Genomic DNA, 22,587 nt, shown 5'->3' on the forward strand with positions numbered 1-22,587 from the left:
CAGAACTAGAACAGAACTAGAACAGAACTAGAACAGAACTAGAACAGAACTAGAACAGAACTAGAACAGAACAAACTAGAACTAGAACTAGAATAGAACAGAACAGAACAGAACTAGAACAGAACAGAACAGAACAGAACAGAACTAGAACTAGAACAGAACAGAACAGAACTAGAACAGAACTAGAACATAGAACAGAACTAGAACAGAACTAGAACAGAACTAGAACAGAACTAGAACAGAACTAGAACAGAACTAGAACAGAACTAGAACAGAACTAGAACAGAACTAGAACAGAACTAGAACAGAACTAGAACAGAACTAGAACAGAACTAGAACAGAACTAGAACAGAACTAGAACAGCTAGAAACAGAACTAGAACAGAACTAGAACAGAACTAGAACAGACTAGAACAGAACTAGAACAGAACTAGAACAGAACTAGAACAGAACTAGAACAGAACTAGAACAGAACTAGAACAGAACTAGAACAGAACTAGAACAGAACTAGAACAGAACTAGAACAGAACTAGAACAGAACTAGAACAGAACTAGAACAGAACTAGAACAGAACTAGAACAGAACTAGAACAGAACTAGAACAGAACTAGAACAGAACTAGAACAGAACTAGAACAGAACTAGAACAGAACTAGAACAGAACTAGAACAGAACTAGAACAGAACTAGAACAGAACTAGAACAGAACTAGAACAGAACTAGAACAGAACTAGAACAGAACTAGAAAGAACTAGAACAGAACTAGAACAGAACTAGAACAGAACTAGAACAGAACTAGAACAGAACTAGAACAGAACTAGAACAGAACTAGAACAGAACTAGAACAGAACTAGAACAGAACTAGAACAGAACTAACAGAACTAGAACAGAACTAGAACAGAACTAGAACAGAACTAGAACAGAACTAGAACAGAACTAGAACAGAACTAGAACAGAACTAGAACAGAACTAGAACAGAACTAGAACAGAACTAGAACAGAACTAGAACAGAACTAGAACAGAACTAGAACAGAACTAGAACAGAACTAGAACAGAACTAGAACAGAACTAGAACAGAACTACAGAACTAGAACAGAACTAGAACAGAACTAGAACAGAACTAGAACAGAACTAGAACAGAACTAGAACAGAACTAGAACAGAACTAGAACAGAACTAGAACAGAACTAGAACAGAACTAAACAGAACTAGAACAGAACTAGAACAGAACTAGAACAGAACTAGAACAGAACTAGAACAGAACTAGAACAGAACTAGAACAACTAGAACAGAACAGAACAAACTAGAACAGAACTAGAACAGAACTAGAACAGAACTAGAACAGAACTAACAGAACTAGAATAGAACTAGAACAGAACTAGAACAACTAGAACAGAACTAGAACAGAACTAGAACAGAACTAGAACAGAACTAGAACAGAACTAGAACAGAACTAGAACAGAACTAGAACAGAACTAGAACAGAACTAGAACAGAACTAGAACAGAACTAAACAGAACTAGAACAGACTAGAACAGAACTAGAACAGAACTAGAACAGAACTAGAACAAACTAGAACAGAACTAGAACAAACTAGAACAGACTAACAGAACTAGAACAGAACTAGAACAGAACTAGAACAGAACTAGACAAAACAGAACTAACAGAACTAGAACAGAACTAGAACAGAACAGAACTAGAACAGAACTAGAACAGAACTAGAACTAGAACAGAACTAGAAATAAAAACAGAACTAGACAGAACTAGACAGAAAGAACAGAACTAGAACAGAACTAGAACAGAACTAGAACAGAACTAGAACAGAACTAGAACAGAACTAGAACAGAACTAGAACAGACAGAACTAGAACAACTAGAATAGAACTAGAACTAAAACAGAACTAGAATAGAACGAACAGAACTGGAACAGAACTAGAACAGAACTAGAACAGAACTAAACAGAACTAGAACAGAACTAGAACAGAACTAGAACAGAACTAGAACAGAACTAGAGAACAGAAACTAGAACAGAACTAGAACAGAACTAGAACAGAACTAGAACAGAACTAGAACAGAACTAGAACAGAACTAGAACAGAACTAGAACAGAACTAGAACGAACTAGAACAGAACTAGAACGAACTAGAACAGAACTAGAACAGAACTAGAACAGACTAGAACAGAACTAGAACAGAACTAGAACAGAACTAGAACAGAACTAGAACAGAATAGAACGAACTAGAACAGAACTAGAACAGAACTAGAACAGAACTAGAAACTAGAACTAGAACCGACTAGAACAGACTAGAACAGAACTAGAACAGAACTAGAACAGAAACTAGAACAGAACTAGAACGAACTAGAACAGAACTAGAACAGAACTAGAACAGAACAGAACTAGAACAGAACTAGAACAGAACTAGAACAGAACTAGAACAGAACTAGAACAGAACTAGAACAGAACTAGAACTAGAACAGAACTAGAACAGAACTAGAACAGAACTAGAACAGAACTAACAGAACAGAACTAGAACAGAACTAGAACAGAACTAGAACAGAACTAGAACAGAACTAGAACAGAACTAGAACAGAACTAGAACAGAACTAGAAAGAACTAGAACAGAACTAGAACAGAACTAGAACAGAACTAGAACAGAACTAGAACAGAACTAGAATACAACTAGAACTGAACGAGAACCTAATTTGAACTGAACTATAATCCAAATTCTTTATAAAAATCCAAATTTTTACTAAAAATCTAAATTATTAATATATCAAAATTTTCATTAAAAACAAAATTTCAACTGAAATAATTTTCTTATGAAAAATACAAATTTTTTTTTAAAAAAAAATTATTTTACAAAATCCATTTGTAACTAAAAATCCCAATTTTTTTTATTCTAAAAATCCATTTTTTCAAAAAATCAAAATTCTTACCAAAATCCATTTTTTTCAAATACAACATTAACATAAACAGAAAAAACTTTTTATAAGCTTTAGATACGACGGAAACGTCAGTGTTAATATTCTGGATTTCCTCATGTGGAGATTACTTAAGGTCTCTTACAAAACAACAACAACACATCAAACATTTTGGTACGTGCAAAACTGAGAAGCGCATAGTAAGGAATGTTTATTTATAAGAAGTTTCGGTAGCAATATTTTCAGGGTGCGGTATTTCTAGGTATAGTTTCAAAGTATAAATAAAAGCAATATACCGCTTGTTATATATTAGTGGAAAGGTAATGAAGTCTAGTTTTTTAAAATGTTAATGGTTTTTAAAAAGTGACTAATTTGGTTACTAAAAATAGTATTAAATAAAATTGAAATATTTGAAAAAAAAAATTCTAATTTAGTTCTAGTTCATTTCTAGTAGCCTTTTTAACCTTCTAAGCTTATTCCTCCTTCAACTTTAAGCAAATTTATTATTAGTAATTCATGATTACGAATATTTATTAAACAACTTAAAAATGTTAGAAATAATCACAAAAAACTAAACATTTTATTTCCATTAGACAGACACATGATAACGAGTAAGTTTATTTATTTTGTTTACTTCAATAATTTTTTTGTTGTTTTATCTAATCAGTCAACACGGTTATTAAATAAAAATAAAAGAGTAAACAATTAGAAAATCAAAACAATGTTTATAGTTATTTTTAAACAAAAATAATCGTATTGAATATTTGATTAAACAATAGGCATTTTTGGCATAAATTTTGAACTCAATAGGTGAAATGTTTCTAATTCTGTTCTAGTTCTTGTTCTAGTTTCTGTTCTAGTTCTGTTCTAGTTCTGTTCTAGTTTCTGTTCTAGTTCTGTTCTAGTTCTGTTCTAGTTCTGTTCTAGTTCTGTTCTAGTTTCCTGTTCTAGTTCTGTTCTAGTTCTGTTCTAGTTCTGTTCTAGTTCTGTTCTAGTTCTGTTCTACGTTCTGTTCTAGTTCTGTTCTAGTTCTGTTTCTAGTTCTGTTCTAGTTCTGTTCTAGTTCTGTTCTAGTTCTGTTCTAGTTCTGTTCTAGTTCTGTTTCTAGTTCTGTTCTAGTTCTGTTCTAGTTCTGTTCTAGTTCTGTTCTAGTTCTGTTCTAGTTCTGTTCTAGTTCTGTTCTAGTTCTGTTCTAGTTCTGTTCTAGTTCTGTTCTAGTTCTGTTCTAGTTCTGTTCTAGTTCTGTTCTAGTTCTGTTCTAGTTCTGTTCTAGTTCTGTTCTAGTTTCTAGTTCTGTTCTAGTTCTGTTCTAGTTCTGTTCTAGCTCTGTTCTAGTTCTGTTCTAGTTCTGTTCTAGTTCTGTTCTAGTTCTGTTTTAGTTCTGTTTTAGTTCTGTTCTAGTTCTGTTCTAGTTCTGTTTTAGTTCTGTTTTAGTTCTGTTCTAGTTCTGTTCTAGTTCTGTTTCTAGTTCTGGTTCTGTTATAGTTCTGATTCTAGTTCAGTTCTCAAACTGTATGTGAGAAAAACCTTTCAGGTTTGAGAGTTATTACCTTATTCAATTTTTGATACAGCTTAAAATTGGGACCCTGATGTTGGGACCCTAAACTTAATTTAAAATCAAAATTTTGGTGAATAATCTTGCTTTAAAAACTGACAACAAAGAATAAATACTGACAATTTCAAATACATATGTATATTTTTTAAAAAAATTATATAAAATATTTGAAAAAAAAAATGCCCACTAAAAGAAAACAAAAGTCGCGTTAAACTCTTTACTAGAACTTAAGCCAACCGTAGAAATTTTACCAAACACCATTAACAAAACTTCAAATCTTACAATAAAGGAAGAAAAATCTATAGGAGATGGCCAAGAAGAATGGTTAGATGAAGCAGAAGACTATGAAGCAATGGCATATGAAGAATCGCAAGATGAACTTAAAAAGGAACTATCAAGGTTGGAAGGAAATTTATTTATATAGGAAAATATGTATGTTATTTCTATCTTGTCTAGAACCTCTTTGTTGATACAAGATTATCTGGAATTCAAGGCCGCTCGCTGCATACAACGTTACATACGCGGTTGGTTGTATCGCAGGAAATACAAACGTCTATGTCTGGCCGCCATTATAATACAACGTGAATGGCGCAGATTTTATTGTCAGCGTTTGTATTTCCGGAAAGTTGAAGAAACTTTGCAGCAACGTATTGAACAACATTATTATCGGGCTGCCCAAAAGATTCAGGCCTTATGGCGCGGTTGGTGGGTGCGTCATTATATACACGATCATACACGTTTAATGCGTTTACAATTGATGGCCGGAGAAGATCTGCTCTATTGTGTGGCCTTTAAGTTGCATCATTTGCTAAGGACTCATCAGATACCGGGCGTGTACTCATTAAGGAATAGCAGGTATAACGGAAGTTTTAAAAATATTAGAATTTGAAAACTATTTCCTTTATTTTTAAGCGCCCTTTCCAAAGTGGAACAATTATTGGCCTCTTTAACTTTCAAAGCATGCAATCAACGTTCAATACAAGCCAAAGAACAGCGACGCCATGAAATTGAGGTTGCTAGAAGGGAACATAAAAAATCTGCTTACGGAACGAAAGTACCCTTTTCAGGGCCCGATATACACAATCTTTGTGCACCAAAATGTGCACCACTCTACAATGCCAAAGATGCCGACATGAGAATGTCCAAAATTTTGCAAATGTATGAAGAAGCAAATCGGGAACTAACGAAACCCGATAAATTAAGGAAAAAATCGGGTAAGTAATAGCCGAAAGTGAATAAAGGTACTCTTTCAAATTAAATATGAATATTATTCAGCCTTTTCCAAACAATCGCAAGTGATTGAATCTCTTCCCAAATCCCCATCCTTTTGTGGTGATGTTCTTAGCAGCATGAGAAAATGGAAGATTATAAGGGAAAATAATCTTAACGTCGATCCGAATGTGTTCAGAAAACCACAAAATGTAGAAAATTTCGTTAAAGAAATCGAATCGAAAATGAGTCTTCTACAGGGTAATTGTTATTGTAGACGTGAATTTCAAGACGATTTAGATAAAGCAAAGGCTAAGTTCATAACACAAGAGGGACACAATATTAAAGATTTAAGTCCTTCAACTTCTATCCGCAATAGTTCAAAATTAATATAGACTGATGGGTAAGGTTTAGATCTCCTAAACAAGTTACTCCTGCTGTTTATACTCCAAAAAATTATAATTCTACACCAAGTTTCAAACATAGTGATCATCATAAGAGTCTTTCTTTTGCAGATATCGGTAGGAATAGTGCATCAGTTGGATATATTCTCAAAATGATTAATATTTGTATATAGAAATATCCTAATATTTGTTGCTATATATTTGTCTTATATTAAATAAACAGTATTTTATAAAGATCATTTATTTGGGATCCAATTGTGCTAATTCAGTAGCTAATTTTTAGATGAACGAAAACAAAAATACAGAACAGTAAGAAAACTTTCGGAGAGGTAGAAAAAAAACGGCGACACTTACGGTTTGATAAACTTATGAACGTAGACTTAAGACTTATTAAATTCAAGATGCACTTCCGTAATTTCCCCAATTCATGTCATTGTCCTTTCCTCATAATTATATATACTAGAGTACAAGTCAGTAGTCGAAATAATAAGAATTGATAACTAGATTTTAAAAAGGGTGTACTCGATCTCCTAAAAGATCTAAATATGCTATTAAACCTAAAACTCTTTACAAAGACTATAGTATATCGTATTGAAGAGAGGAAAAGAGAGAACCTTATAGGATTATACTATGCTTGTAGTTGTGAAGCATAGTGTAAAGAAATTGGCGTTCATCCTTTCAACGGGTACAAACGATGAAAGAAATTAAATTCTCGATAGTTCTCTAGATCTCTCCAAGTAAAAAGAACTTCTGAAAGATCTCAGAGAAGAGATCAAAGAGAACTCTTTGCAAAGACATCAGCTGGCTTGTCAAAAATTTAGCATTCAGAGACAGAAAGGAGACCCCTATTCACGTTCAATATTATATTATTTCAGTAAAGGAGATGCTTTACAGTATTTGTCAAGTTCTTTTGGAAATTGCTTTCGGTCGGAGAGGACGGTTAGTTAGTTAGTTAGTTAGTTAGTTAGTTAGTTAGTTAGTTAGTTAGTTGTTAGTTGTTAGTTAGTTAGTTAGTTAGTTAGTTAGTTAGTTAGTTAGTTATTAGTTAGTTAGTTCGTTCGTTGTTAGTAGTTCGTTAGTTAGTTCGTTAGTTAGTTCGTTGTTAGTTAGTAGTTAGTTAGTTAGTAGTTAGTTCGTTCGTTCGTTAGTTCGTTAGTTCGTTTTTCGTTGTTAGTTCGTTAGTTTTCGTTTTCGTTGTTCGTTCGTTCGTTCGTTCGTTAGTTTTTTAGTTCGTTCGTTCGTTCGTTCGTTCGTTGTTCTTGTTCGTTCGTTTTTTCGTTCGTTCGTTTGTTCGTTCGTTCGTTCGTTCGTTCTTTTCGTTCGTTCGTTCGTTCGTTCGTTCGTTCGTTTTTCGTTTGTTCGTTCGTTCGTTCGTTCGTTCGTTCGTTCGTTCGTTCGTTCGTCGTTCGTTCGTTCGTTCGTTCGTTCGTTCGTTCGTTCGTTCGTTCGTTCGTTAGTTCGTTCGTTCGTTCGTTCGTTCGTTCGTTCGTTCGTTCGTTCGTTCGTTTTCGTTCGTTCGTTCGTTCGTTCGTTCGTTCGTTCGTTCGTTCGTTCGTTCGTTCGTTCGTTCGTTCGTTCGTTCGTTCGTTCGTTCGTTCGTTCGTTCGTTCGTTCGTTCGTTCGTTCGTTCGTTCGTTCGTTCGTTCTTTCGTTCGTTCGTTCGTTCGTTCGTTTCGTTCGTTCGTTCGTTCGTTCGTTCGTTCGTTCGTTCGTTCGTTCGTTCGTTCGTTCGTTCGTTCGTTCGTTTCGTTCTTCGTTCGTTCGTTCGTTCGTTCGTTACGTTCGTTCGTTCGTTCGTTCGTTTCGTTCGTTCGTTCGTTCGTTCGTTCGTTCGTTCGTTCGTCGTTCGTTCGTTCGTTCGTTCGGTCGTTCGTTCGTTCGTTCGTTCGTTCGTTCGTTCGTTCGTTCGTTCGTTCGTTCGTTCGTTCGTTCGTTCGTTCGTTCGTTCGTTCGTTCGTTCGTTCGTTCGTTCGTTCGTTCCCTTTTCCCGCCCTCCTTTGTCGCTCCACTTTCCTCCTTCTGTTTTCCTGTCTTTCCCTGCCCTTCGTTCCCTGGTTTCCCTGTTTGTCCGCTGCTCGTTTTCCTTCCTCGTTTTTGTTTCCCTCCTCCTCCGCTTTCCACCACTGTGTCACATTTTAAAAAATAGTAGTTTGGGGAAAACTATAAACCACAAAAATACAAAACTTTAAAGTTATTTCACTCTAACCAGTTACTATTATGATATACTCTCCACAGTTGTATACTTTTACTATAAAGTGGCAGCAATACGTCATGACAAAAACTATGACAAGTGTTATAAGAAGTAAGAAGAAAGTTCTACATGATAAAAGAACAAAAAAAAAAGAAGGTTAAAGGAAAAGTTGGTAGCTACTGTTGCTGGCTTAAAGGGAAAAAACATCATCTACATAAGAGTAAGTAGTAGAAAACATTTGATATTTTAACCAAATCGCTTAGTTAGTTTACTTGTGTATGTTGTGCAATTCCAAAATGGAAATACTAATGATAAAGTAAGTGTACAAGTGGAATGAATGACTGGAGAAATAAAGAATGAAATAAAGTGTCATAAGTGGTAAAGTTGTAAAGTATAAAAGAGAACTAGCGGCAAGCAGTTATGTATTCATATATGTATTCTATTGTAAGTTTAGGGTTTATAACGAAAAGTACATGTTTTTTGGAACTATAAGGGTACTCTTAAGTACTATTTTGGTATAGACTTTGGAAAAGTATAAATGTAGAAGTTTAAGTAACTAACGTTCGAACATTTTTTCTTCCAAAATTTACGACTAGTTGTCAAAAACTTGACCTTCATTTAAATTTAATAACCTAATCATATTGTTTATTTAAATTTCTCAGTTGTAAAGTTTGTTTGTGATAAATTTCAAAACTATTTATAAGATTTCTATCAAATAAAGATAAACGAGATAAACTTTAATTTATTAAACAAGATTATTTTTAACGTTTTGGACTTGAGAATGCAGTCATTCATTCAAAATTTATATAAAACAATTTTCTTATCAACAAACAACACATTCCAGAGATGTGATTAGTTTATTTAAATAATAAATATAAATAGGGAACTATTGTCTAGTATTTGAAAAGATAAAAACTAAAAGTTAACAACAAATAGTAATGGGGGTTGCTAAGTAATGCATTACAAAAAGTAATGACTTGTTCTGTCTTCCTAAAATCATTATAGTTGAGAGTAGAATTGTCCTGAGAGTTGAGAGTAGAATTGTCCTTCCAATTAGTCTAAAATTTATTGAAAACAAAACTTAATTGCCACTTTAAATATGGTTGTTGTACACAACTCTAAGCACATTTAGTTACACTTGATAAAACACTTCATCTGGCAACACTTTTTATAACACTTTACAATTATTATTCTATAACCAAAACCCGAAATTCATTTATTTAATCTATATGTATTTTTTTTTGGAAAAATAACAGCCAATTTCTTAACAAAAAATCCAGTTTTTTGTCCTCGAAACAAATTTGTCTTTCAATCGAATAAATACAATTCAAATTAGTTGTATTAGAAAAGTGCACAAAATTAAGAAGAAAATAACTATTTGCTAAAACTTTAAACAATAATGGGAGAACATCAAACGGACTACACGTTTTACTAGACACACAAACATCGCTTAAGCCTTAAATGTGTCCTTTTCCTTACGTAAACTACCCATGGTGCGTATGGGATCAGATTCATTGGCATGTTTTTGTACGGAGGCCTCGTGAACACGCATAAATGGATTCCATGATTTCTCCTCGGCAATGGTAGAAGGCACAGTTGGCGATTGAGTGGCACGACGCAATTTAGCCCATTCAATTCTCTTCAGAATGTTTTCATTTTGCGGTTCCACATGACGAGCATAGGCCATGTTTTGCAAAGTGTATTCATGACCACAAAATACCTTGGTATCATCGGGTAATGCCGATAATTTTTCCACCAAAGCGGCATACATTTGTTCAGCAGTACCCTCAAAGAAACGACCACAACCACCCTGGAAAAGAGTATCACCAGTGAAGACACATTTATCACCATTAGGTGCCTCCACAAAATAACAGATATGACCAGTGGTGTGACAAGGAGTAAACAAACAGGTGACCTTTAGATCGCCAATGTTCAAACGATCATCTTGTGTCACTTTATGATTAAGAGCGCCAATACGCTCATCACCACCATAAACATCGAGAGGTTTGTTAAATAATTTAACTAGTTTTTCATTACCACCAGCATGATCCCAATGATGATGGGTGGTTAAAACTTTGGTTAAGTTGACACTTTCTTGTTTGACAGCATTGATGACAGCTTCTGGGTCTACGGGGTCGACAATGGCAGCTTCACGAGTGTTACTGCAAATGATCTGCAATGGAATAACTTATATTGTAAAATCACTTTAAATACTAACTAACTAACTACTACTAACTAACTACTAACTAACTACTACTAACTAACTAACTAACTAACTAACTAACTAACTAACTAACTAACTAACTAACTAACTAACTAACTAACTAACTAACTAACTACTAACTAACTAACTAACTAACTAACTAACTAACTAACTAACTAACTAACTAACTAACTAACTACTAACTAACTAACTAACTAACTAACTAACTAACTAACTAACTAACTAACTAACTAACTAACTAACTAACTAACTAACTAACTAACTACTAACTAACTAACTAACTAACTAACTAACTAACTAACTAACTAACTAACTAACTAACTAACTAACTAACTAACTAACTAACTAACTAACTAACTAACTAACTAACTAACTAACTAACTACTAACTAACTACTAACTAACTAACTACTAACTAACTAACTAACTAACTAACTAACTAACTAACTAACTAACTACTAACTAACTAACTAACTAACTAACTAACTAACTAACTAACTAACTAACTAACTAACTAACTAACTAACTAACTAACTAACTAACTAACTAACTAACTAACTAACTAACTAACTAACTAACTAACTAACTAACTAACTAACTAACTAACTAACTAACTAACTAACTAACTAACTAACTAACTAACTAACTAACTAACTAACTAACTAACTAACTAACTAACTAACTAACTAACTAACTAACTAACTAACTAACTAACTAACTAACTAACTAACTAACTAACTAACTAACTAACTAACTACTAACTAACTAACTAACTAACTAACTAACTAACTAACTAACTAACTAACTAACTAACTACTAACTAACTAACTAACTAACTAACTAACTAACTAACTAACTAACTAACTAACTAACTAACTACTAACTAACTAACTAACTAACTAACTACTAACTAACTAACTAACTAACTAACTAACTAACTAACTAACTACTAACTAACTAACTAACTAACTAACTACTAACTAACTAACTAACTAACTAACTAACTAACTAACTAACTAACTAACTAACTAACTAACTAACTAACTAACTAACTAACTAACTAACTAACTAACTAACTAACTAACTAACTAACTAACTAACTAACTAACTAACTAACTAACTAACTAACTAACTAACTAACTACTAACTACTAACTAACTAACTAACTAACTAACTAACTAACTAACTAACTAACTAACTAGTTACTTATTTTCCAGTTTAAGCTGTTACAACAACAAATGTCTCTGCAAAATATTACAATGGTTCTCTCAAAATGCATTTTGTTCACAAATTTGTTCGAAAATAATTGGCAGAGATGTAAGACTTACCATGTACATGTAATTGTCCTGTAGAGCTGGTAGGATTTTAACTTGCATGGCGGCCATTTTTAAATCTTCTATGGAACTGTGCATACCTCTAAAACCAACTTTGCGTAATTTTTGTGCTAGAAAAACAAAATTGTATTTTATTACAAAAAACATTAAAAAACTAAAATCTAACGGTTCTGTAACTAAATTTTAACAGCGCTATCTATATGTCAATAACAACAACAATATGTGTTGCTTAGCTAAGACAACAACCAAAAATCTTGACAAATTACAACAGTGAGAATAAGATATAAACAAACAGCTGTTGCTGCGTCATTAACGAAAACAAGAAAAAGCAAAAAACACAAAACAGACAAAGAAAACAACAAAAAAAACTGTATAAATTACAATAAGAAAAATGTCACAAATGAGGTTAAATGTTTTCTTTAAACAATAATAATAATTACAAATTTGCGTATTGTTTATTTGTAATAAACGTTTATTAAAATCAACTCCATTGCCCGGCACCATTAATAAACAAACACCACCTGTCACCAACTTATTACGTGTAGAAGAGGAAGAAAACACAGTTTGCAGCCACAAACATCTTGGAAAAGCTGTTTGATGGACCACATTATGGTTGGTGGTTCGATTGATAACAAACAAACCTCGAAAATATGTTGCGGTTAAATTTTGTAAAACACCGTGTTTAAAACGTGACCAAAATGGAAGCATTTAATAGATTTTTAAGAAATTTTCTTAATAGGAAACAATTCAACACACACACACAGCCAATGTTTATTTTATTATTCCGTAACACTTTTGGTCTTTTTTGCAATTTTTTTTTCCTTTTTATCTACAATTTCTATTTTCCATATAATTTTTTTCACTTTTTTATTGTTTTTCTTTAGCAAAAGCCGATGAAATTTGTTTTTGTTAAATTTCTAATAAAACGTATGTTTGTTATTGTTATATAGTTTGGTAAACAAAAATCTAACTAAAAATTTAATAAAATTTATGCAAAATTAATAATTGTGCGTTCACTATGGACAAAATAAATATAGAAAATTTATATTTTCACACCACTTACTGCGTTGGAACAACTGTTTTGGGCAAAAAAATTTAATAATGATAAGAAACAAAGATGCCAGATGGTTGGTATTTAATGTTATGCAATTGTCCAAGGCAAAACGAAAACGTAACGTAAACGTTTAATGAAGTAAAGTTTTTGAGTAAAATTATAAAAATTTTCTATAGAAAAACTTTTTAAACAAAAGATTTTCCATAGGAAAACCTTAAAACGAAAGATTTTCTATAGAAAAAATTTAAAACGAAAGATTTTCTATAGAACAATTTTAAAACGAAAGATTTTCTATAGAAAACCTTAAAAATGAAAATTTTTCTATAGAAAAAACTTACAATGAAAAATGTTCTTAAAAAAAAAAAACTTTAAAAACGAAAGATTTTCTATAGAAAACCTGTAAAACGAAAGATTTTCTATAGAAAACCTGTAAAACGAAAGATTTTCTATAGAAAACCTTTAAAACGAAAGATTTTCTATAGAAAACCTTTAAAAGAAAACCTTTAAAACGAAAGATTTTCTATAGAAAACCTTTAAAAACGAAAGATTTTCTATAGAAAACCTTTAAAAACGAAAGATTTTCTATAGAAAACCTTTAAAAACGAAAGATTTTCTATAGAAAACCTTTAAAACGAAAGATTTTCTATAGAAAACCTTTAAAACGAAAGATTTTCTATAGAAAACTTTTAAAACAAAAGATTTTCTATAGAAAACCTTTAAAAACGAAAGATTTTCTATAGAAAACCTTTAAAAAACGAAAGATTTTCTATAGAAAACCTTTAAAACGAAAGATTTTCTATAGAAAACCTTGAAAACTAAAGATTTTCTATAGAAAACCTTGAAAACGAAAGATTTTCTATAGAAAACCTTGAAAACGAAAGATTTTCTATAGAAAACCTTGAAAACGAAAGATTTTCTATAGAAAACATTGAAAACGAAAGATTTTCTAAAGAAAACCTTTAAAACGAACGATTTTCTATAGAGAAAAGTTTTAAAGAACTTCTTTTATTAAATAAATAATTAACATGAATCGATAACCACAAATATAATTAAACATTTTTGCAATATTCTTTTATTATACGTGACATGAACCAAACGTATACTACGACCCACTGTGGCTGCAGGTTTCATAAAATTATTCAAGGTATCGGCTATAGGTTCCAAAATATCACGTAACGATGACAATATATTAAAACAAAATATCAAGGGTGGTTGAAGAAAACCATTAAAAATTACAGTAAGTAAAGGTTTCACCAAATAATCCGAAGTCATGTGTAGAAATTCCACCAATAGAATATTAATTACAGAACATAAAACAAAGCGATAAGTTTGCAGGAGAAAGGTCACTATAAAAACTACAGCAATTTGTAGACTACCAAAGAATTCAGCCCAAAAGCGGGTGGCATAATGTGTGGCCCTTTCCGCCAATATTAAGGAGTAAATTTGTGGTGGACAATCGTGGGTTTTCAAATAATCAGCGCAGCCATGTTCAAAAGGGTAAATGCCTATTTTGATATCATTGTTAGAGTTAAGATTATGAGGCAATAACTCTGGTTCCGGCAAATCAGCGAAAATTTTATCTACCTCTGGTTGTTGTTCCACCTTTTTGGAATCTTTCATTTTCTTTAGAGAAAATTTTAAACGTTGAAATATTGTGTTTTCTTTTTTAACCACATTCTTTTCTTTATTCTCCACTTTATCCTCAAATAGTTGTCTTTTTAGTTTCTTATTCTCATTTCCCTTATTCCTTTGCAATCTCTTCTTAGGTTTGGTATACAATTGAAATTCTATTTTCGAAGGAGTCAAGTTATTTTTGGACTTCCTTTTCATTTCTTTAGTTACAGCGGTCATTTCATATAGAATTTTTGAATTCTCTGTTATGGTCGTATCCGAGCCATTTGTTATTTCGTTTAGAAACTTATTATATTTCGTATTACTATGATGTTCGCCACGATAAAGTATCTGATTGTTTTCCGAATCAGTTGAGGAACTATAGCTTAACATTAGACTTTTCAGGGGAGATTGCAGCTTAGCTGTTACAACCCACATGCTGGACTTCAATAAGATTCGATTTTGAATTCGAATTACGTTCTGGTGGGGTGTCCGACATTTTGGTTTTACAGTATTTAGTGAATACAAGTAGTGAAATATAAAATCGAGGAAAAATTTACAATTTGAATAAAAATTATCTTTCAATAGTAAATGAAATGTGAAAATTAGATTTAGAGATTGTAAAATCAAATTGTAGAGGAAGTATTCTTATAAAAAATCGATCCATTTCGATATTTACTGTTTAAAAAGTTTAGCCATGAAAAATCGTTCGTTTTAAATGTCTTTTATGGAATATCTTTCGTTTTATATTTTTTCTATAGAAAATCTTTTGTTTTAAAGGTTTTGTATAGAAAAATCTTTCGTTTTAAAGGTTTTCAATAGAAAATCTTTCGTTTTAAAGGTTATCAATAGAAAATCTATCGTTTTAAAAGGTTTTCTATAAAAGATCTTTTACTTTAAAAGTTTTCTATAGAAGATTTTTCTTTTTAAAGGCTTTCTATAAAAAATTTATTCGTTTTAAACGTTTTCTATAGAAAATCTTTAGTTTTAAAGGTTTCCTATAGAAAATCTTTCGTTTTAAAGTTTTTCTATAGAAAATCTTTTGTTTTAAAGTTTTTCTATAGAAAATTTTTTGTTTTAAAGTTTTTCTATAGAAAATCTTTTGTTTTAAAGTTTTTCTATAGAAAATCGTTTGTTTTAAAGTTTTCCTATAGAAAATCTTTGTTTTAAAGGTTTTGTATAGAAAAATCTTTCGTTTTAAAGGTTTTCTATAGAAAATCTTTCGTTTTAAAGTTTTCTTTAGAAAATCTTTCGTTTTAAAGGTTTTCTGTAGAAAAATCTTTCGTTTTTAAGGTTATCTATAGAAAAACCTTTCGTTTTAAAGGCTTTCTTTAGAAAATCTTTCGTTTTAAAAGGTTTTTCTATAGAAAATCTTTCGTTTTAAAGGTTTTCTATAGAAAATCTTTCGTTTTATAAGGTTTTCTATAGAAAATCTTTCGTTTTAAAAGGTTTTCTATAGAAAATCTTTCGTTTTAAAGGTTTTCTATAGAAAATCTTTCGTGTTAAAGGTTTTCTATAGAAAATCTTTCGTTTTAAAGGTTTTCTATAGAAAATCATTCGTTTTAAAGGTTTCTATAGAAATCTTTTGTTTTAAAGGTTTTCTATAGAAAATCTTTCGTTTTGAAGGTTTTCTATAGAAAATATTTCGTTTTGAAGGTTTTCTATAGAAAATATTTCGATTTCAAGGGTTTCTATAAAAAAATCTTTCGTTTTAAAAGTTTTCTATAGAAAATCTTTCGTTTTAAAAGGTTTTCTATAGAAAATCTTTCGTTTTAAAGGTTTTTTTATAGAAAATCTTTCGTTTTAAAAGTTTTCTATAGAAAATCTTTCGTTTTAAAGGGTTTCTATGGAAAAACTTTCGTTTCAAAAGGTTTTCTATAGAAAATCTTTCGTTTGAAAGGTTTTCTATAGAAAATCTTTCGTTTTAAAAAGTTTTCTATAGAAAATCTTTCGTTTTAAAGGTTTTCTATAGAAAATCTTTCGTTTTAAAGGTTTTCTATAGAAAATCTTTCGTTTTAAAAGGTTTTCTATAGAAAATCTTTCGTTCTAAAGGTTTTCTATAGAAAATCTTTCGTTTTAAAGGTTTTCTATAGAAAATCTTTCGTTTTAAAGGTTTTCTATGGAAAATCTTTTGTTTTAAAGGTTTTCTATGGAAAATCTTTTGTTTTAAATTTGTTCTATAGAAAATCTTTTGTTTTAAAGGTTTTGTATAGAAAAATCTTTTGTTTTAAAGGTTTTCTATAGAAAATCTTTCGTTTAAAAGTTTTCTATAGAAAATCTTTCGTTTTAAAAGTTTCTATAGAAAATCTTTCGTTTTAATGGTTTTCTATGGAAAATCTTTCGTTTTCAAGGTTTTCTATAGAGAAATCTTTCGTTTTCAAGGGTTTCTATAAAAAAATCTTTCGTTTTTAAGGTTTTCTATAGAAAAATCTTTCGTTTTAAAGGTTTTCTATACAAAATCTTTCATTTTAAAAGTTTTCTATAGAAAATCTTTCGTTTTAAAGGTTTTCTATAGAAAATCTTTCGTTTTAAAGGTTTTCTATGGAAAATCTTTTGTTTTAAAGGTTTTCTATGGAAAATCTTTTGTTTTAAATTTTTCTATAGAAAATCTTTTGTTTTAAAGGTTTTGTATAGAAAAATCTTTTGTTTTAAAGGTTTTCTATAGAAAATCTTTCGTTTTAAAGTTTTCTATAGAAAATCTTTCGTTTTTAAAGTTTTCTATAGAAAATCTTTCGTTTTCAAGGGTTCTATAAAAAAATCTTTCGTTTTAAAGGTTTTCTATAGAAAAATCTTTCGTTTTAAAGGTTTTCTATAGAAAAATCTTTCGTTTTAAAGGTTTTCTATAGAAAATCTTTCGTTTTAAAAGTTTTCTATAGAAAATCTTTCATTTTAAAGGTTTTCTATAGAAAATCTTTCGTTTTAAAGGTTTTCTATAGAAAATCTTTCGTTTTAAAAGTTTTCTATAGAAAATCTTTCGTTTTAAAGGGTTTCTATGGAAAAACTTTCGTTTCAAAGGTTTTCTATAGAAAATCTTTCGTTTGAAAGGTTTTCTATAGAAAATCTTTCGTTTTAAAGTTTTTCTATAGAAAATGTTTTGTTTTAAAGTTTTTCTATAGAAAATCTTTTGTTTTAAAGTTTTTCTATAGAAAATCTTTTGTTTTAAAGTTTTTCTATAGAAAATCTTTTGTTTTAAAGGTTTTGTATAGAAAAATCTTTCGTTTTAAAGGTTTTTGAAGAAAATCGTTCGTTTTAAAGTTTTTCTATAGAAAATCATTCGTTTTAAAGGTTTTCTATAGAAAATCTTTCGTTTTAAAATTTTTCAATTGAAAATCCTTTGTTATAGAGGTTTTTCTCTATAAAAAATGTTTCGTTTTAAAGTTTTTCTTTAGAAAATCTTTCGTTTTCAAGGTTTTCTATAGAAAAATCTTTCGTTTTAAAAGTTTTCTATAGAAAAATCCTTCGTTTTACAGGTTTTCTATAGAAAAATCTTTCGTTTTAAAGGTTTTCTATAGAAAATCTTTCGTTTAAAGGTTTTCTATAGAAAATCTTTCGTTTTAAAGGTTTTCTATAGAAAATCTTTTGTTTTAAAGGTTTTCTATGGAAAATCTTTTGTTTTAAAAGGTTTTCTATGGAAAATCTTTTGTTTTAAAGGTTTTCTATGGAAAATCTTTTGTTTTAAAGGTTTTCTATGGAAAATTTTTTCTATAGAAAATCTTTTGTTTTAAAGGTTTTCTATAGAAAATCTTTCGTTTAAAAAGTTTTTCTATAGAAAATCTTTCGTTTTAAAAGTTTTCTATAGAAAATCTTTCGTTTTAAAAGTTTTCTATAGAAAATCTTTCGTTTTAATGGTTTTCTATAGAAAATCTTTCGTTTTAATGGTTTTCTATAGAAAATCTTTCGTTTTCAAGGGTTTCTCTAGAGAAATCTTTCGTTTTCAAGGGTTTCTATAAAAAAAATCTTTCGTTTTAAAGGTTTTCTATAGAAAAATCTTTCGTTTTAAAGGTTTTCTATACAAAATCTTTCGTTTTAAAGGTTTTCTATAGAAAATCTTTCGTTTTTAAGGTTTTCTATAGAAAATCTTTCGTTTTTAAGGTTTTCTATAGAAAATCTTTCGTTTTTAAGGTTTTCTATACAAAATCTTTCGTCGTAAAGGTTTTCTATAGAAAATCTTTCGTTTTAAATGTTTTCTATAGAAAAATCGTTCGTTTTAAAGGTTTTCTATATACAAATCTTTCTTTTTAAAGTTTTTCTTTAGAAAATCTTTCGTTTTAAAGGTTTTCTTTAGAAAATCTTTCGTTTTAAAGTTTATCTTGAGATAATCTTTCGTTTAAAAGGTTTTCTATATACAAATCTTTCTTTTTAAAGTTTTTCTTTAGAAAATCTTTCGTTTTAAATGTTTTCTATAGAAAAAGCTTTCGTTTTAATGTTTTCCTATAAAAAATATTTAGTTTTAAAGTTTTTCTATATAAAATCCTTCGTTTCTGAAGGTTTTCTATTAAAAATCTTTCGTTTTAAAGTTTTTCTTTAGAAAATCTTTCGTTTTAAAAGTTTTTTATATAAAATTTTTCGTTTAAGGGTTTTTTGTTCTAAAATTTTGTCATGTCCTTTATCGAAGCCCTTCTTAAAAATTCATATTTCTATAAACCCTAAATATTGCAATTTCCTTGAACTTCTACTTCCTTTTCCTGTTAAATTCCAAACAAAATATTAAATAATTTTGCATAATCTCAACAGTTTAACTTACTTTAAGTCTTAGTTTTATATAAATCCCCTTAAGCCTTGTTTATTTTCTCAATAAAGTACTTTTCCTCAAACTGATCATTAGACAACACAACATAAGATATTTATATAGAACGAAAAGAATAGAGACAATTTTTAATCCCACGCAATCACCTCTCGAAAATGGAGCAAAACAATGGTTAATGTTTTGTAAACAAATACTTAAAATGTGTGTTAATCCCTTAACTACTCAGTTACTTAAACACGATCGTTTCTCTCGCAATCTTGCCTTACAAAAACAACAATAAAACATAATGACAGTTTAACACAAAAAAAGGAGAAAATGTCAGGTTGTGTCGCGTCATACGAATGACTGACTGTCATTGTCAAAGTGAAAAACTCTTCTTTATTTTACTAGACAATAGACATAAAAAAAATTTACAATATTTTCGCACCTTTTTCACCCAAAAATCACATTTTTATTTCATATTTGTTGCTGTACAGTAGCTAGAGAGCGGATTCATTATTTACTTTTTCCCACTTTAAACAATGGCTGAGTGTTTTTGAGTGTTTCGAAATGTGTTCTCTTGACATTGTAAATGTCATTCATATATTATTATTATTATTTTATACCTGTCATCATTATTATATTGTATTCCTTTGTTAACTGTCAAATGGCAAAAAAAATGTATTTTGTAGTAGTTTGCGTAAACTAAAACATTTTAACAAACAATTACACAATTGCCAAAGGTCTATTTGGAACAAATCAGACGAATTGATGTTCCATTTAGAGAAGGGGTGCTGTTTTTGAATTGTATTTCATATTTAAGTATTAAATTACATTTTGAGGTTATGTCTGTGTCCTTTTTTTTGCCAAAAAAAAAGGATAATCAAAAACTCATTAGAGGTGCTTTAGATTGTAAATATAGTTTTATCAAAAAAGATTATTAATTTAGTTGGCGTCGTAAGAAAACAAAATATTTTCTATAGAAAAACTTTAAAACGAAAGATTTTTTATAGAGAAACTTTAAAACGTAAAATTTTCTTTAGAAAAACTTTAAAATAAAAGATTTTCTATAGAAAACCATAAAAACGAAAGATTTTTATAGAGAAACTTTTAAAAGTAAGATTTTCTATTGAAAACCTTTAAAACGAGGGATTTTCTATAGAAAAACTTAAAAACGAAAGATTTTCTATAGAAAAACTTTAAAACGAAAGATTTTCCATAGACAAACTTTAAAAACGAAAGATTTTCTATAGAAAACCTTTAAAAACGAAAGAATTTCTATAGAAAACCTTTAAAAACGAAAGATTTTCTATAGAAAACCTTTAAAAACAAAAGCTTTTCTATAAGAAAACTTTTAAATGAAAGATTTTCTATAGAAAACTTTTAAATGAAAGATTTTCTATAGAAAACCTTTAAAACGAAAGATTTTCTATAGAAAACCTTTAAAACGAAAGATTTTCTATAGAAAAACCTTTAAAACGAACGATTTTCTATAGAAAAACTTTTAAAACGAAAGATTTTCTATAGAAAAACTTTTAAAACGAAAGATTTTCTATAGAAAAACTTTAAAACGAAAGATTTTCTATAGAAAACCTTTAAAACGAAAGATTTTCTATAGAAAACCTTTAAAACGAAAGATTTTCTATAGAAAACCTTTAAAAACGAAAGATTTTCTATAGAAAACCTTTAAAACGAAAGATTTTCTATAGAAAACCTTTAAAACGAAAGATTTTCTATAGAAAACCTTTAAAACGAAAGATTCTCTATAGAAAAAACTTTAAAACGAAAGATTTTCCATAGACAAACTTTAAAACGTAAGATTTTCCATAGACAAACTTCAAAATAAAAGATTTTCTATAGAAAACCATAAAAACGAAAGATTTTCTATAGAAAACCATAAAAACGAAAGATTTTCTATAGAAAACCTTTAAAAACGAAAGATTTTCTATAGAAAACCTTTAAAAACGAAAGATTTTCTATAGAAAACCTTTAAAAACGAAACATTTTCTATAGAAAACCTTTAAAACGAAACATTTTCTATAGAAAACCTTTAAAACGAAAGATTTTCTATAGAAAACCTTTAAAACGAAACATTTTCTATAGAAAACCTTTAAAACGAAACATTTTCTATAGAAAACCTTTAAAACGAAAGATTTTCTATAGAAAACCTTTAAAACGAAAGATTTTCTATAGAAAACCTTTAAAACGAAAGATTTTCTATAGAAAACCTTTAAAACGAAAGATATTCTATAGAAAACCTTTAAAACGAAAGATTTTCTATAGAAAACCTTTAAAACGAAAGATTTTCTATAGAAAACCTTTAAAAAAGAAAGATTTTCTATAGAAAACCTTTAAAAACGAAAGATTTTCTATAGAAAACCTTTAAAAACGAAAGATTTTCTATAGAAAACTTTTAATAGAAAACCTTTAAAAACGAAAGATTTTCTATAGAAAACTTTTAAAAACGAAAGATTTTCCATAGAAAACCTTTAAAACGAAAGATTTTCTATAGAAAACCTTTGAAACGAAAGATTTTCTATAGAAAACCTTTGAAACGAAAGATTTTCTATAGAAAACCTTTGAAACGAAAGATTTTCTATAGAAAACCTTTAAAACGAAAGATTTTCTATAGAAAACCTTAAAAACGAAAGATTTTCTATAGAAAAGAAAACCTTAAAAACGAAAAATTTTCTATAGAAAACCTTTAAAACGAATGATTTTCTATAGAAAACTTTTAAAAACGAAAGATTTTCCATAGAAAACCTTTAAAACGAAAGATTTTCCATAGAAAACCTTTAAAAACGAAAGATTTTCTATAGAAAACCTTTGAAACGAAAGATTTTCTATAGAAAACCTTTGAAACGAAAGATTTTCTATAGAAAACCTTTAAAACGAAAGATTTTCTATAGAAAACCTTTAAAACGAAAGATTTTCTATAGAAAACCTTTAAAACGAAAGATTTTCTATAGAAAAACCTTTAAAACGAAAGATTTTCTATAGAAAACCTTTAAAACGAAAGATTTTCTATAGAAAACCTTTAAAACGAAAGATTTTCTATAGAAAACCTTTAAAACGAAAGATTTTCTATAGAAAACCTTTAAAACGAAAGATTTTCTATAGAAAAACCTTTAAAACGAAAGATTTTCTATAGAAAACCTTTAAAACGAAAGATTTTCTATAGAAAACCTTTAAAACGAAAGATTTTCTATAGAAAACCTTTAAAACGAAAGATTTTCTATAGAAAACCTTTAAAACGAAAGATTTTCTATAGAAAAACCTTTAAAACGAAAGATTTTCTATAGAAAACCTTTAAAACGAAAGATTATCTATAGAAAACCTTTAAAACGAAAGATTTTCTATAGAAAA

At 29.3% G+C, this 22,587-nt stretch overlaps 3 protein-coding genes across 6 annotated transcripts; 1 reads left to right on the forward strand and 2 right to left on the reverse strand.

Moving 5' to 3' along the window:
• The first annotated feature begins 4,553 nt into the window (after positions 1 to 4,553).
• On the forward strand, positions 4,554 to 6,321 carry LOC119613014 (protein OPAQUE1-like). Of its 2 annotated transcripts, XM_037968944.1 has the most exons (5): positions 4,554 to 4,868; positions 4,926 to 5,324; positions 5,382 to 5,683; positions 5,745 to 6,081; positions 6,194 to 6,321. In XM_037968944.1, exons 1-4 carry the CDS (start codon positions 4,822 to 4,824, stop codon positions 6,071 to 6,073), a joined length of 1,077 nt encoding a protein of 358 aa, XP_037824872.1. In that variant the 5' UTR covers positions 4,554 to 4,821; the 3' UTR covers positions 6,074 to 6,081; positions 6,194 to 6,321. The 2 variants fall into 2 exon arrangements, with proteins under 2 accessions (XP_037824872.1, XP_037824871.1); XM_037968943.1 differs by having other exon boundaries at positions 5,745 to 6,234.
• A 3,117-nt stretch (positions 6,322 to 9,438) lies between these two features.
• Positions 9,439 to 12,948, reverse strand: LOC119613016 (hydroxyacylglutathione hydrolase, mitochondrial). Of its 3 annotated transcripts, none has more exons than XM_037968948.1 (3): positions 12,894 to 12,948; positions 11,825 to 11,940; positions 9,439 to 10,446 (listed from the first exon to the last, which is right to left on the reverse strand). In XM_037968948.1, exons 2-3 carry the CDS (start codon positions 11,906 to 11,908, stop codon positions 9,724 to 9,726), a joined length of 807 nt encoding a protein of 268 aa, XP_037824876.1. In that variant the 5' UTR covers positions 11,909 to 11,940; positions 12,894 to 12,948; the 3' UTR covers positions 9,439 to 9,723. The 3 variants fall into 3 exon arrangements, with proteins under 3 accessions (XP_037824876.1, XP_037824874.1, XP_037824875.1); XM_037968946.1 differs by having other exon boundaries at positions 12,271 to 12,900; XM_037968947.1 differs by lacking the exon at positions 12,894 to 12,948 and adding an exon at positions 12,472 to 12,771.
• A 925-nt stretch (positions 12,949 to 13,873) lies between these two features.
• Positions 13,874 to 15,072, reverse strand: LOC119613015. The gene is given in 2 exon segments (XM_037968945.1): positions 13,874 to 14,924; positions 14,926 to 15,072. Coding segments are annotated over 2 exon segments (1,089 nt in total). The 5' UTR covers positions 14,995 to 15,072; the 3' UTR covers positions 13,874 to 13,904.
• Between the last annotated feature and the right edge of the window lie 7,515 nt (positions 15,073 to 22,587).

The sequence above is a fragment of the Lucilia sericata genome, unplaced genomic scaffold (assembly GCF_015586225.1).
Source record: "Lucilia sericata isolate MDLA Ls3-8-SP2 unplaced genomic scaffold, ASM1558622v1 Contig001918F_arrow, whole genome shotgun sequence".
Classification (NCBI taxonomy): Eukaryota; Metazoa; Arthropoda; class Insecta; order Diptera; family Calliphoridae; genus Lucilia; species Lucilia sericata.

Coding starts and splice junctions, on each gene's coding strand:
- LOC119613014 (XM_037968944.1), top strand. CDS start 4,822: ATGGCATATGAAGAATCGCAAGATGAACTTAAAAAGGAACTATCAAG. Junction 4,869..4,925: donor CTTAAAAAGGAACTATCAAG/GTTGGAAGGAAA, acceptor TATCTTGTCTAG/AACCTCTTTGTTGATACAAG. Junction 5,325..5,381: donor TACTCATTAAGGAATAGCAG/GTATAACGGAAG, acceptor TTTATTTTTAAG/CGCCCTTTCCAAAGTGGAAC.
- LOC119613016 (XM_037968946.1), bottom strand. CDS start 12,538: ATGCTTCCATTTTGGTCACGTTTTAAACACGGTGTTTTACAAAATTTA. Junction 11,941..12,270: donor AATAAACAATACGCAAATTT/GTAATTATTATT, acceptor TTGTTTTTCTAG/CACAAAAATTACGCAAAGTT. Junction 10,447..11,824: donor AGGACAATTACATGTACATG/GTAAGTCTTACA, acceptor ATTCCATTGCAG/ATCATTTGCAGTAACACTCG.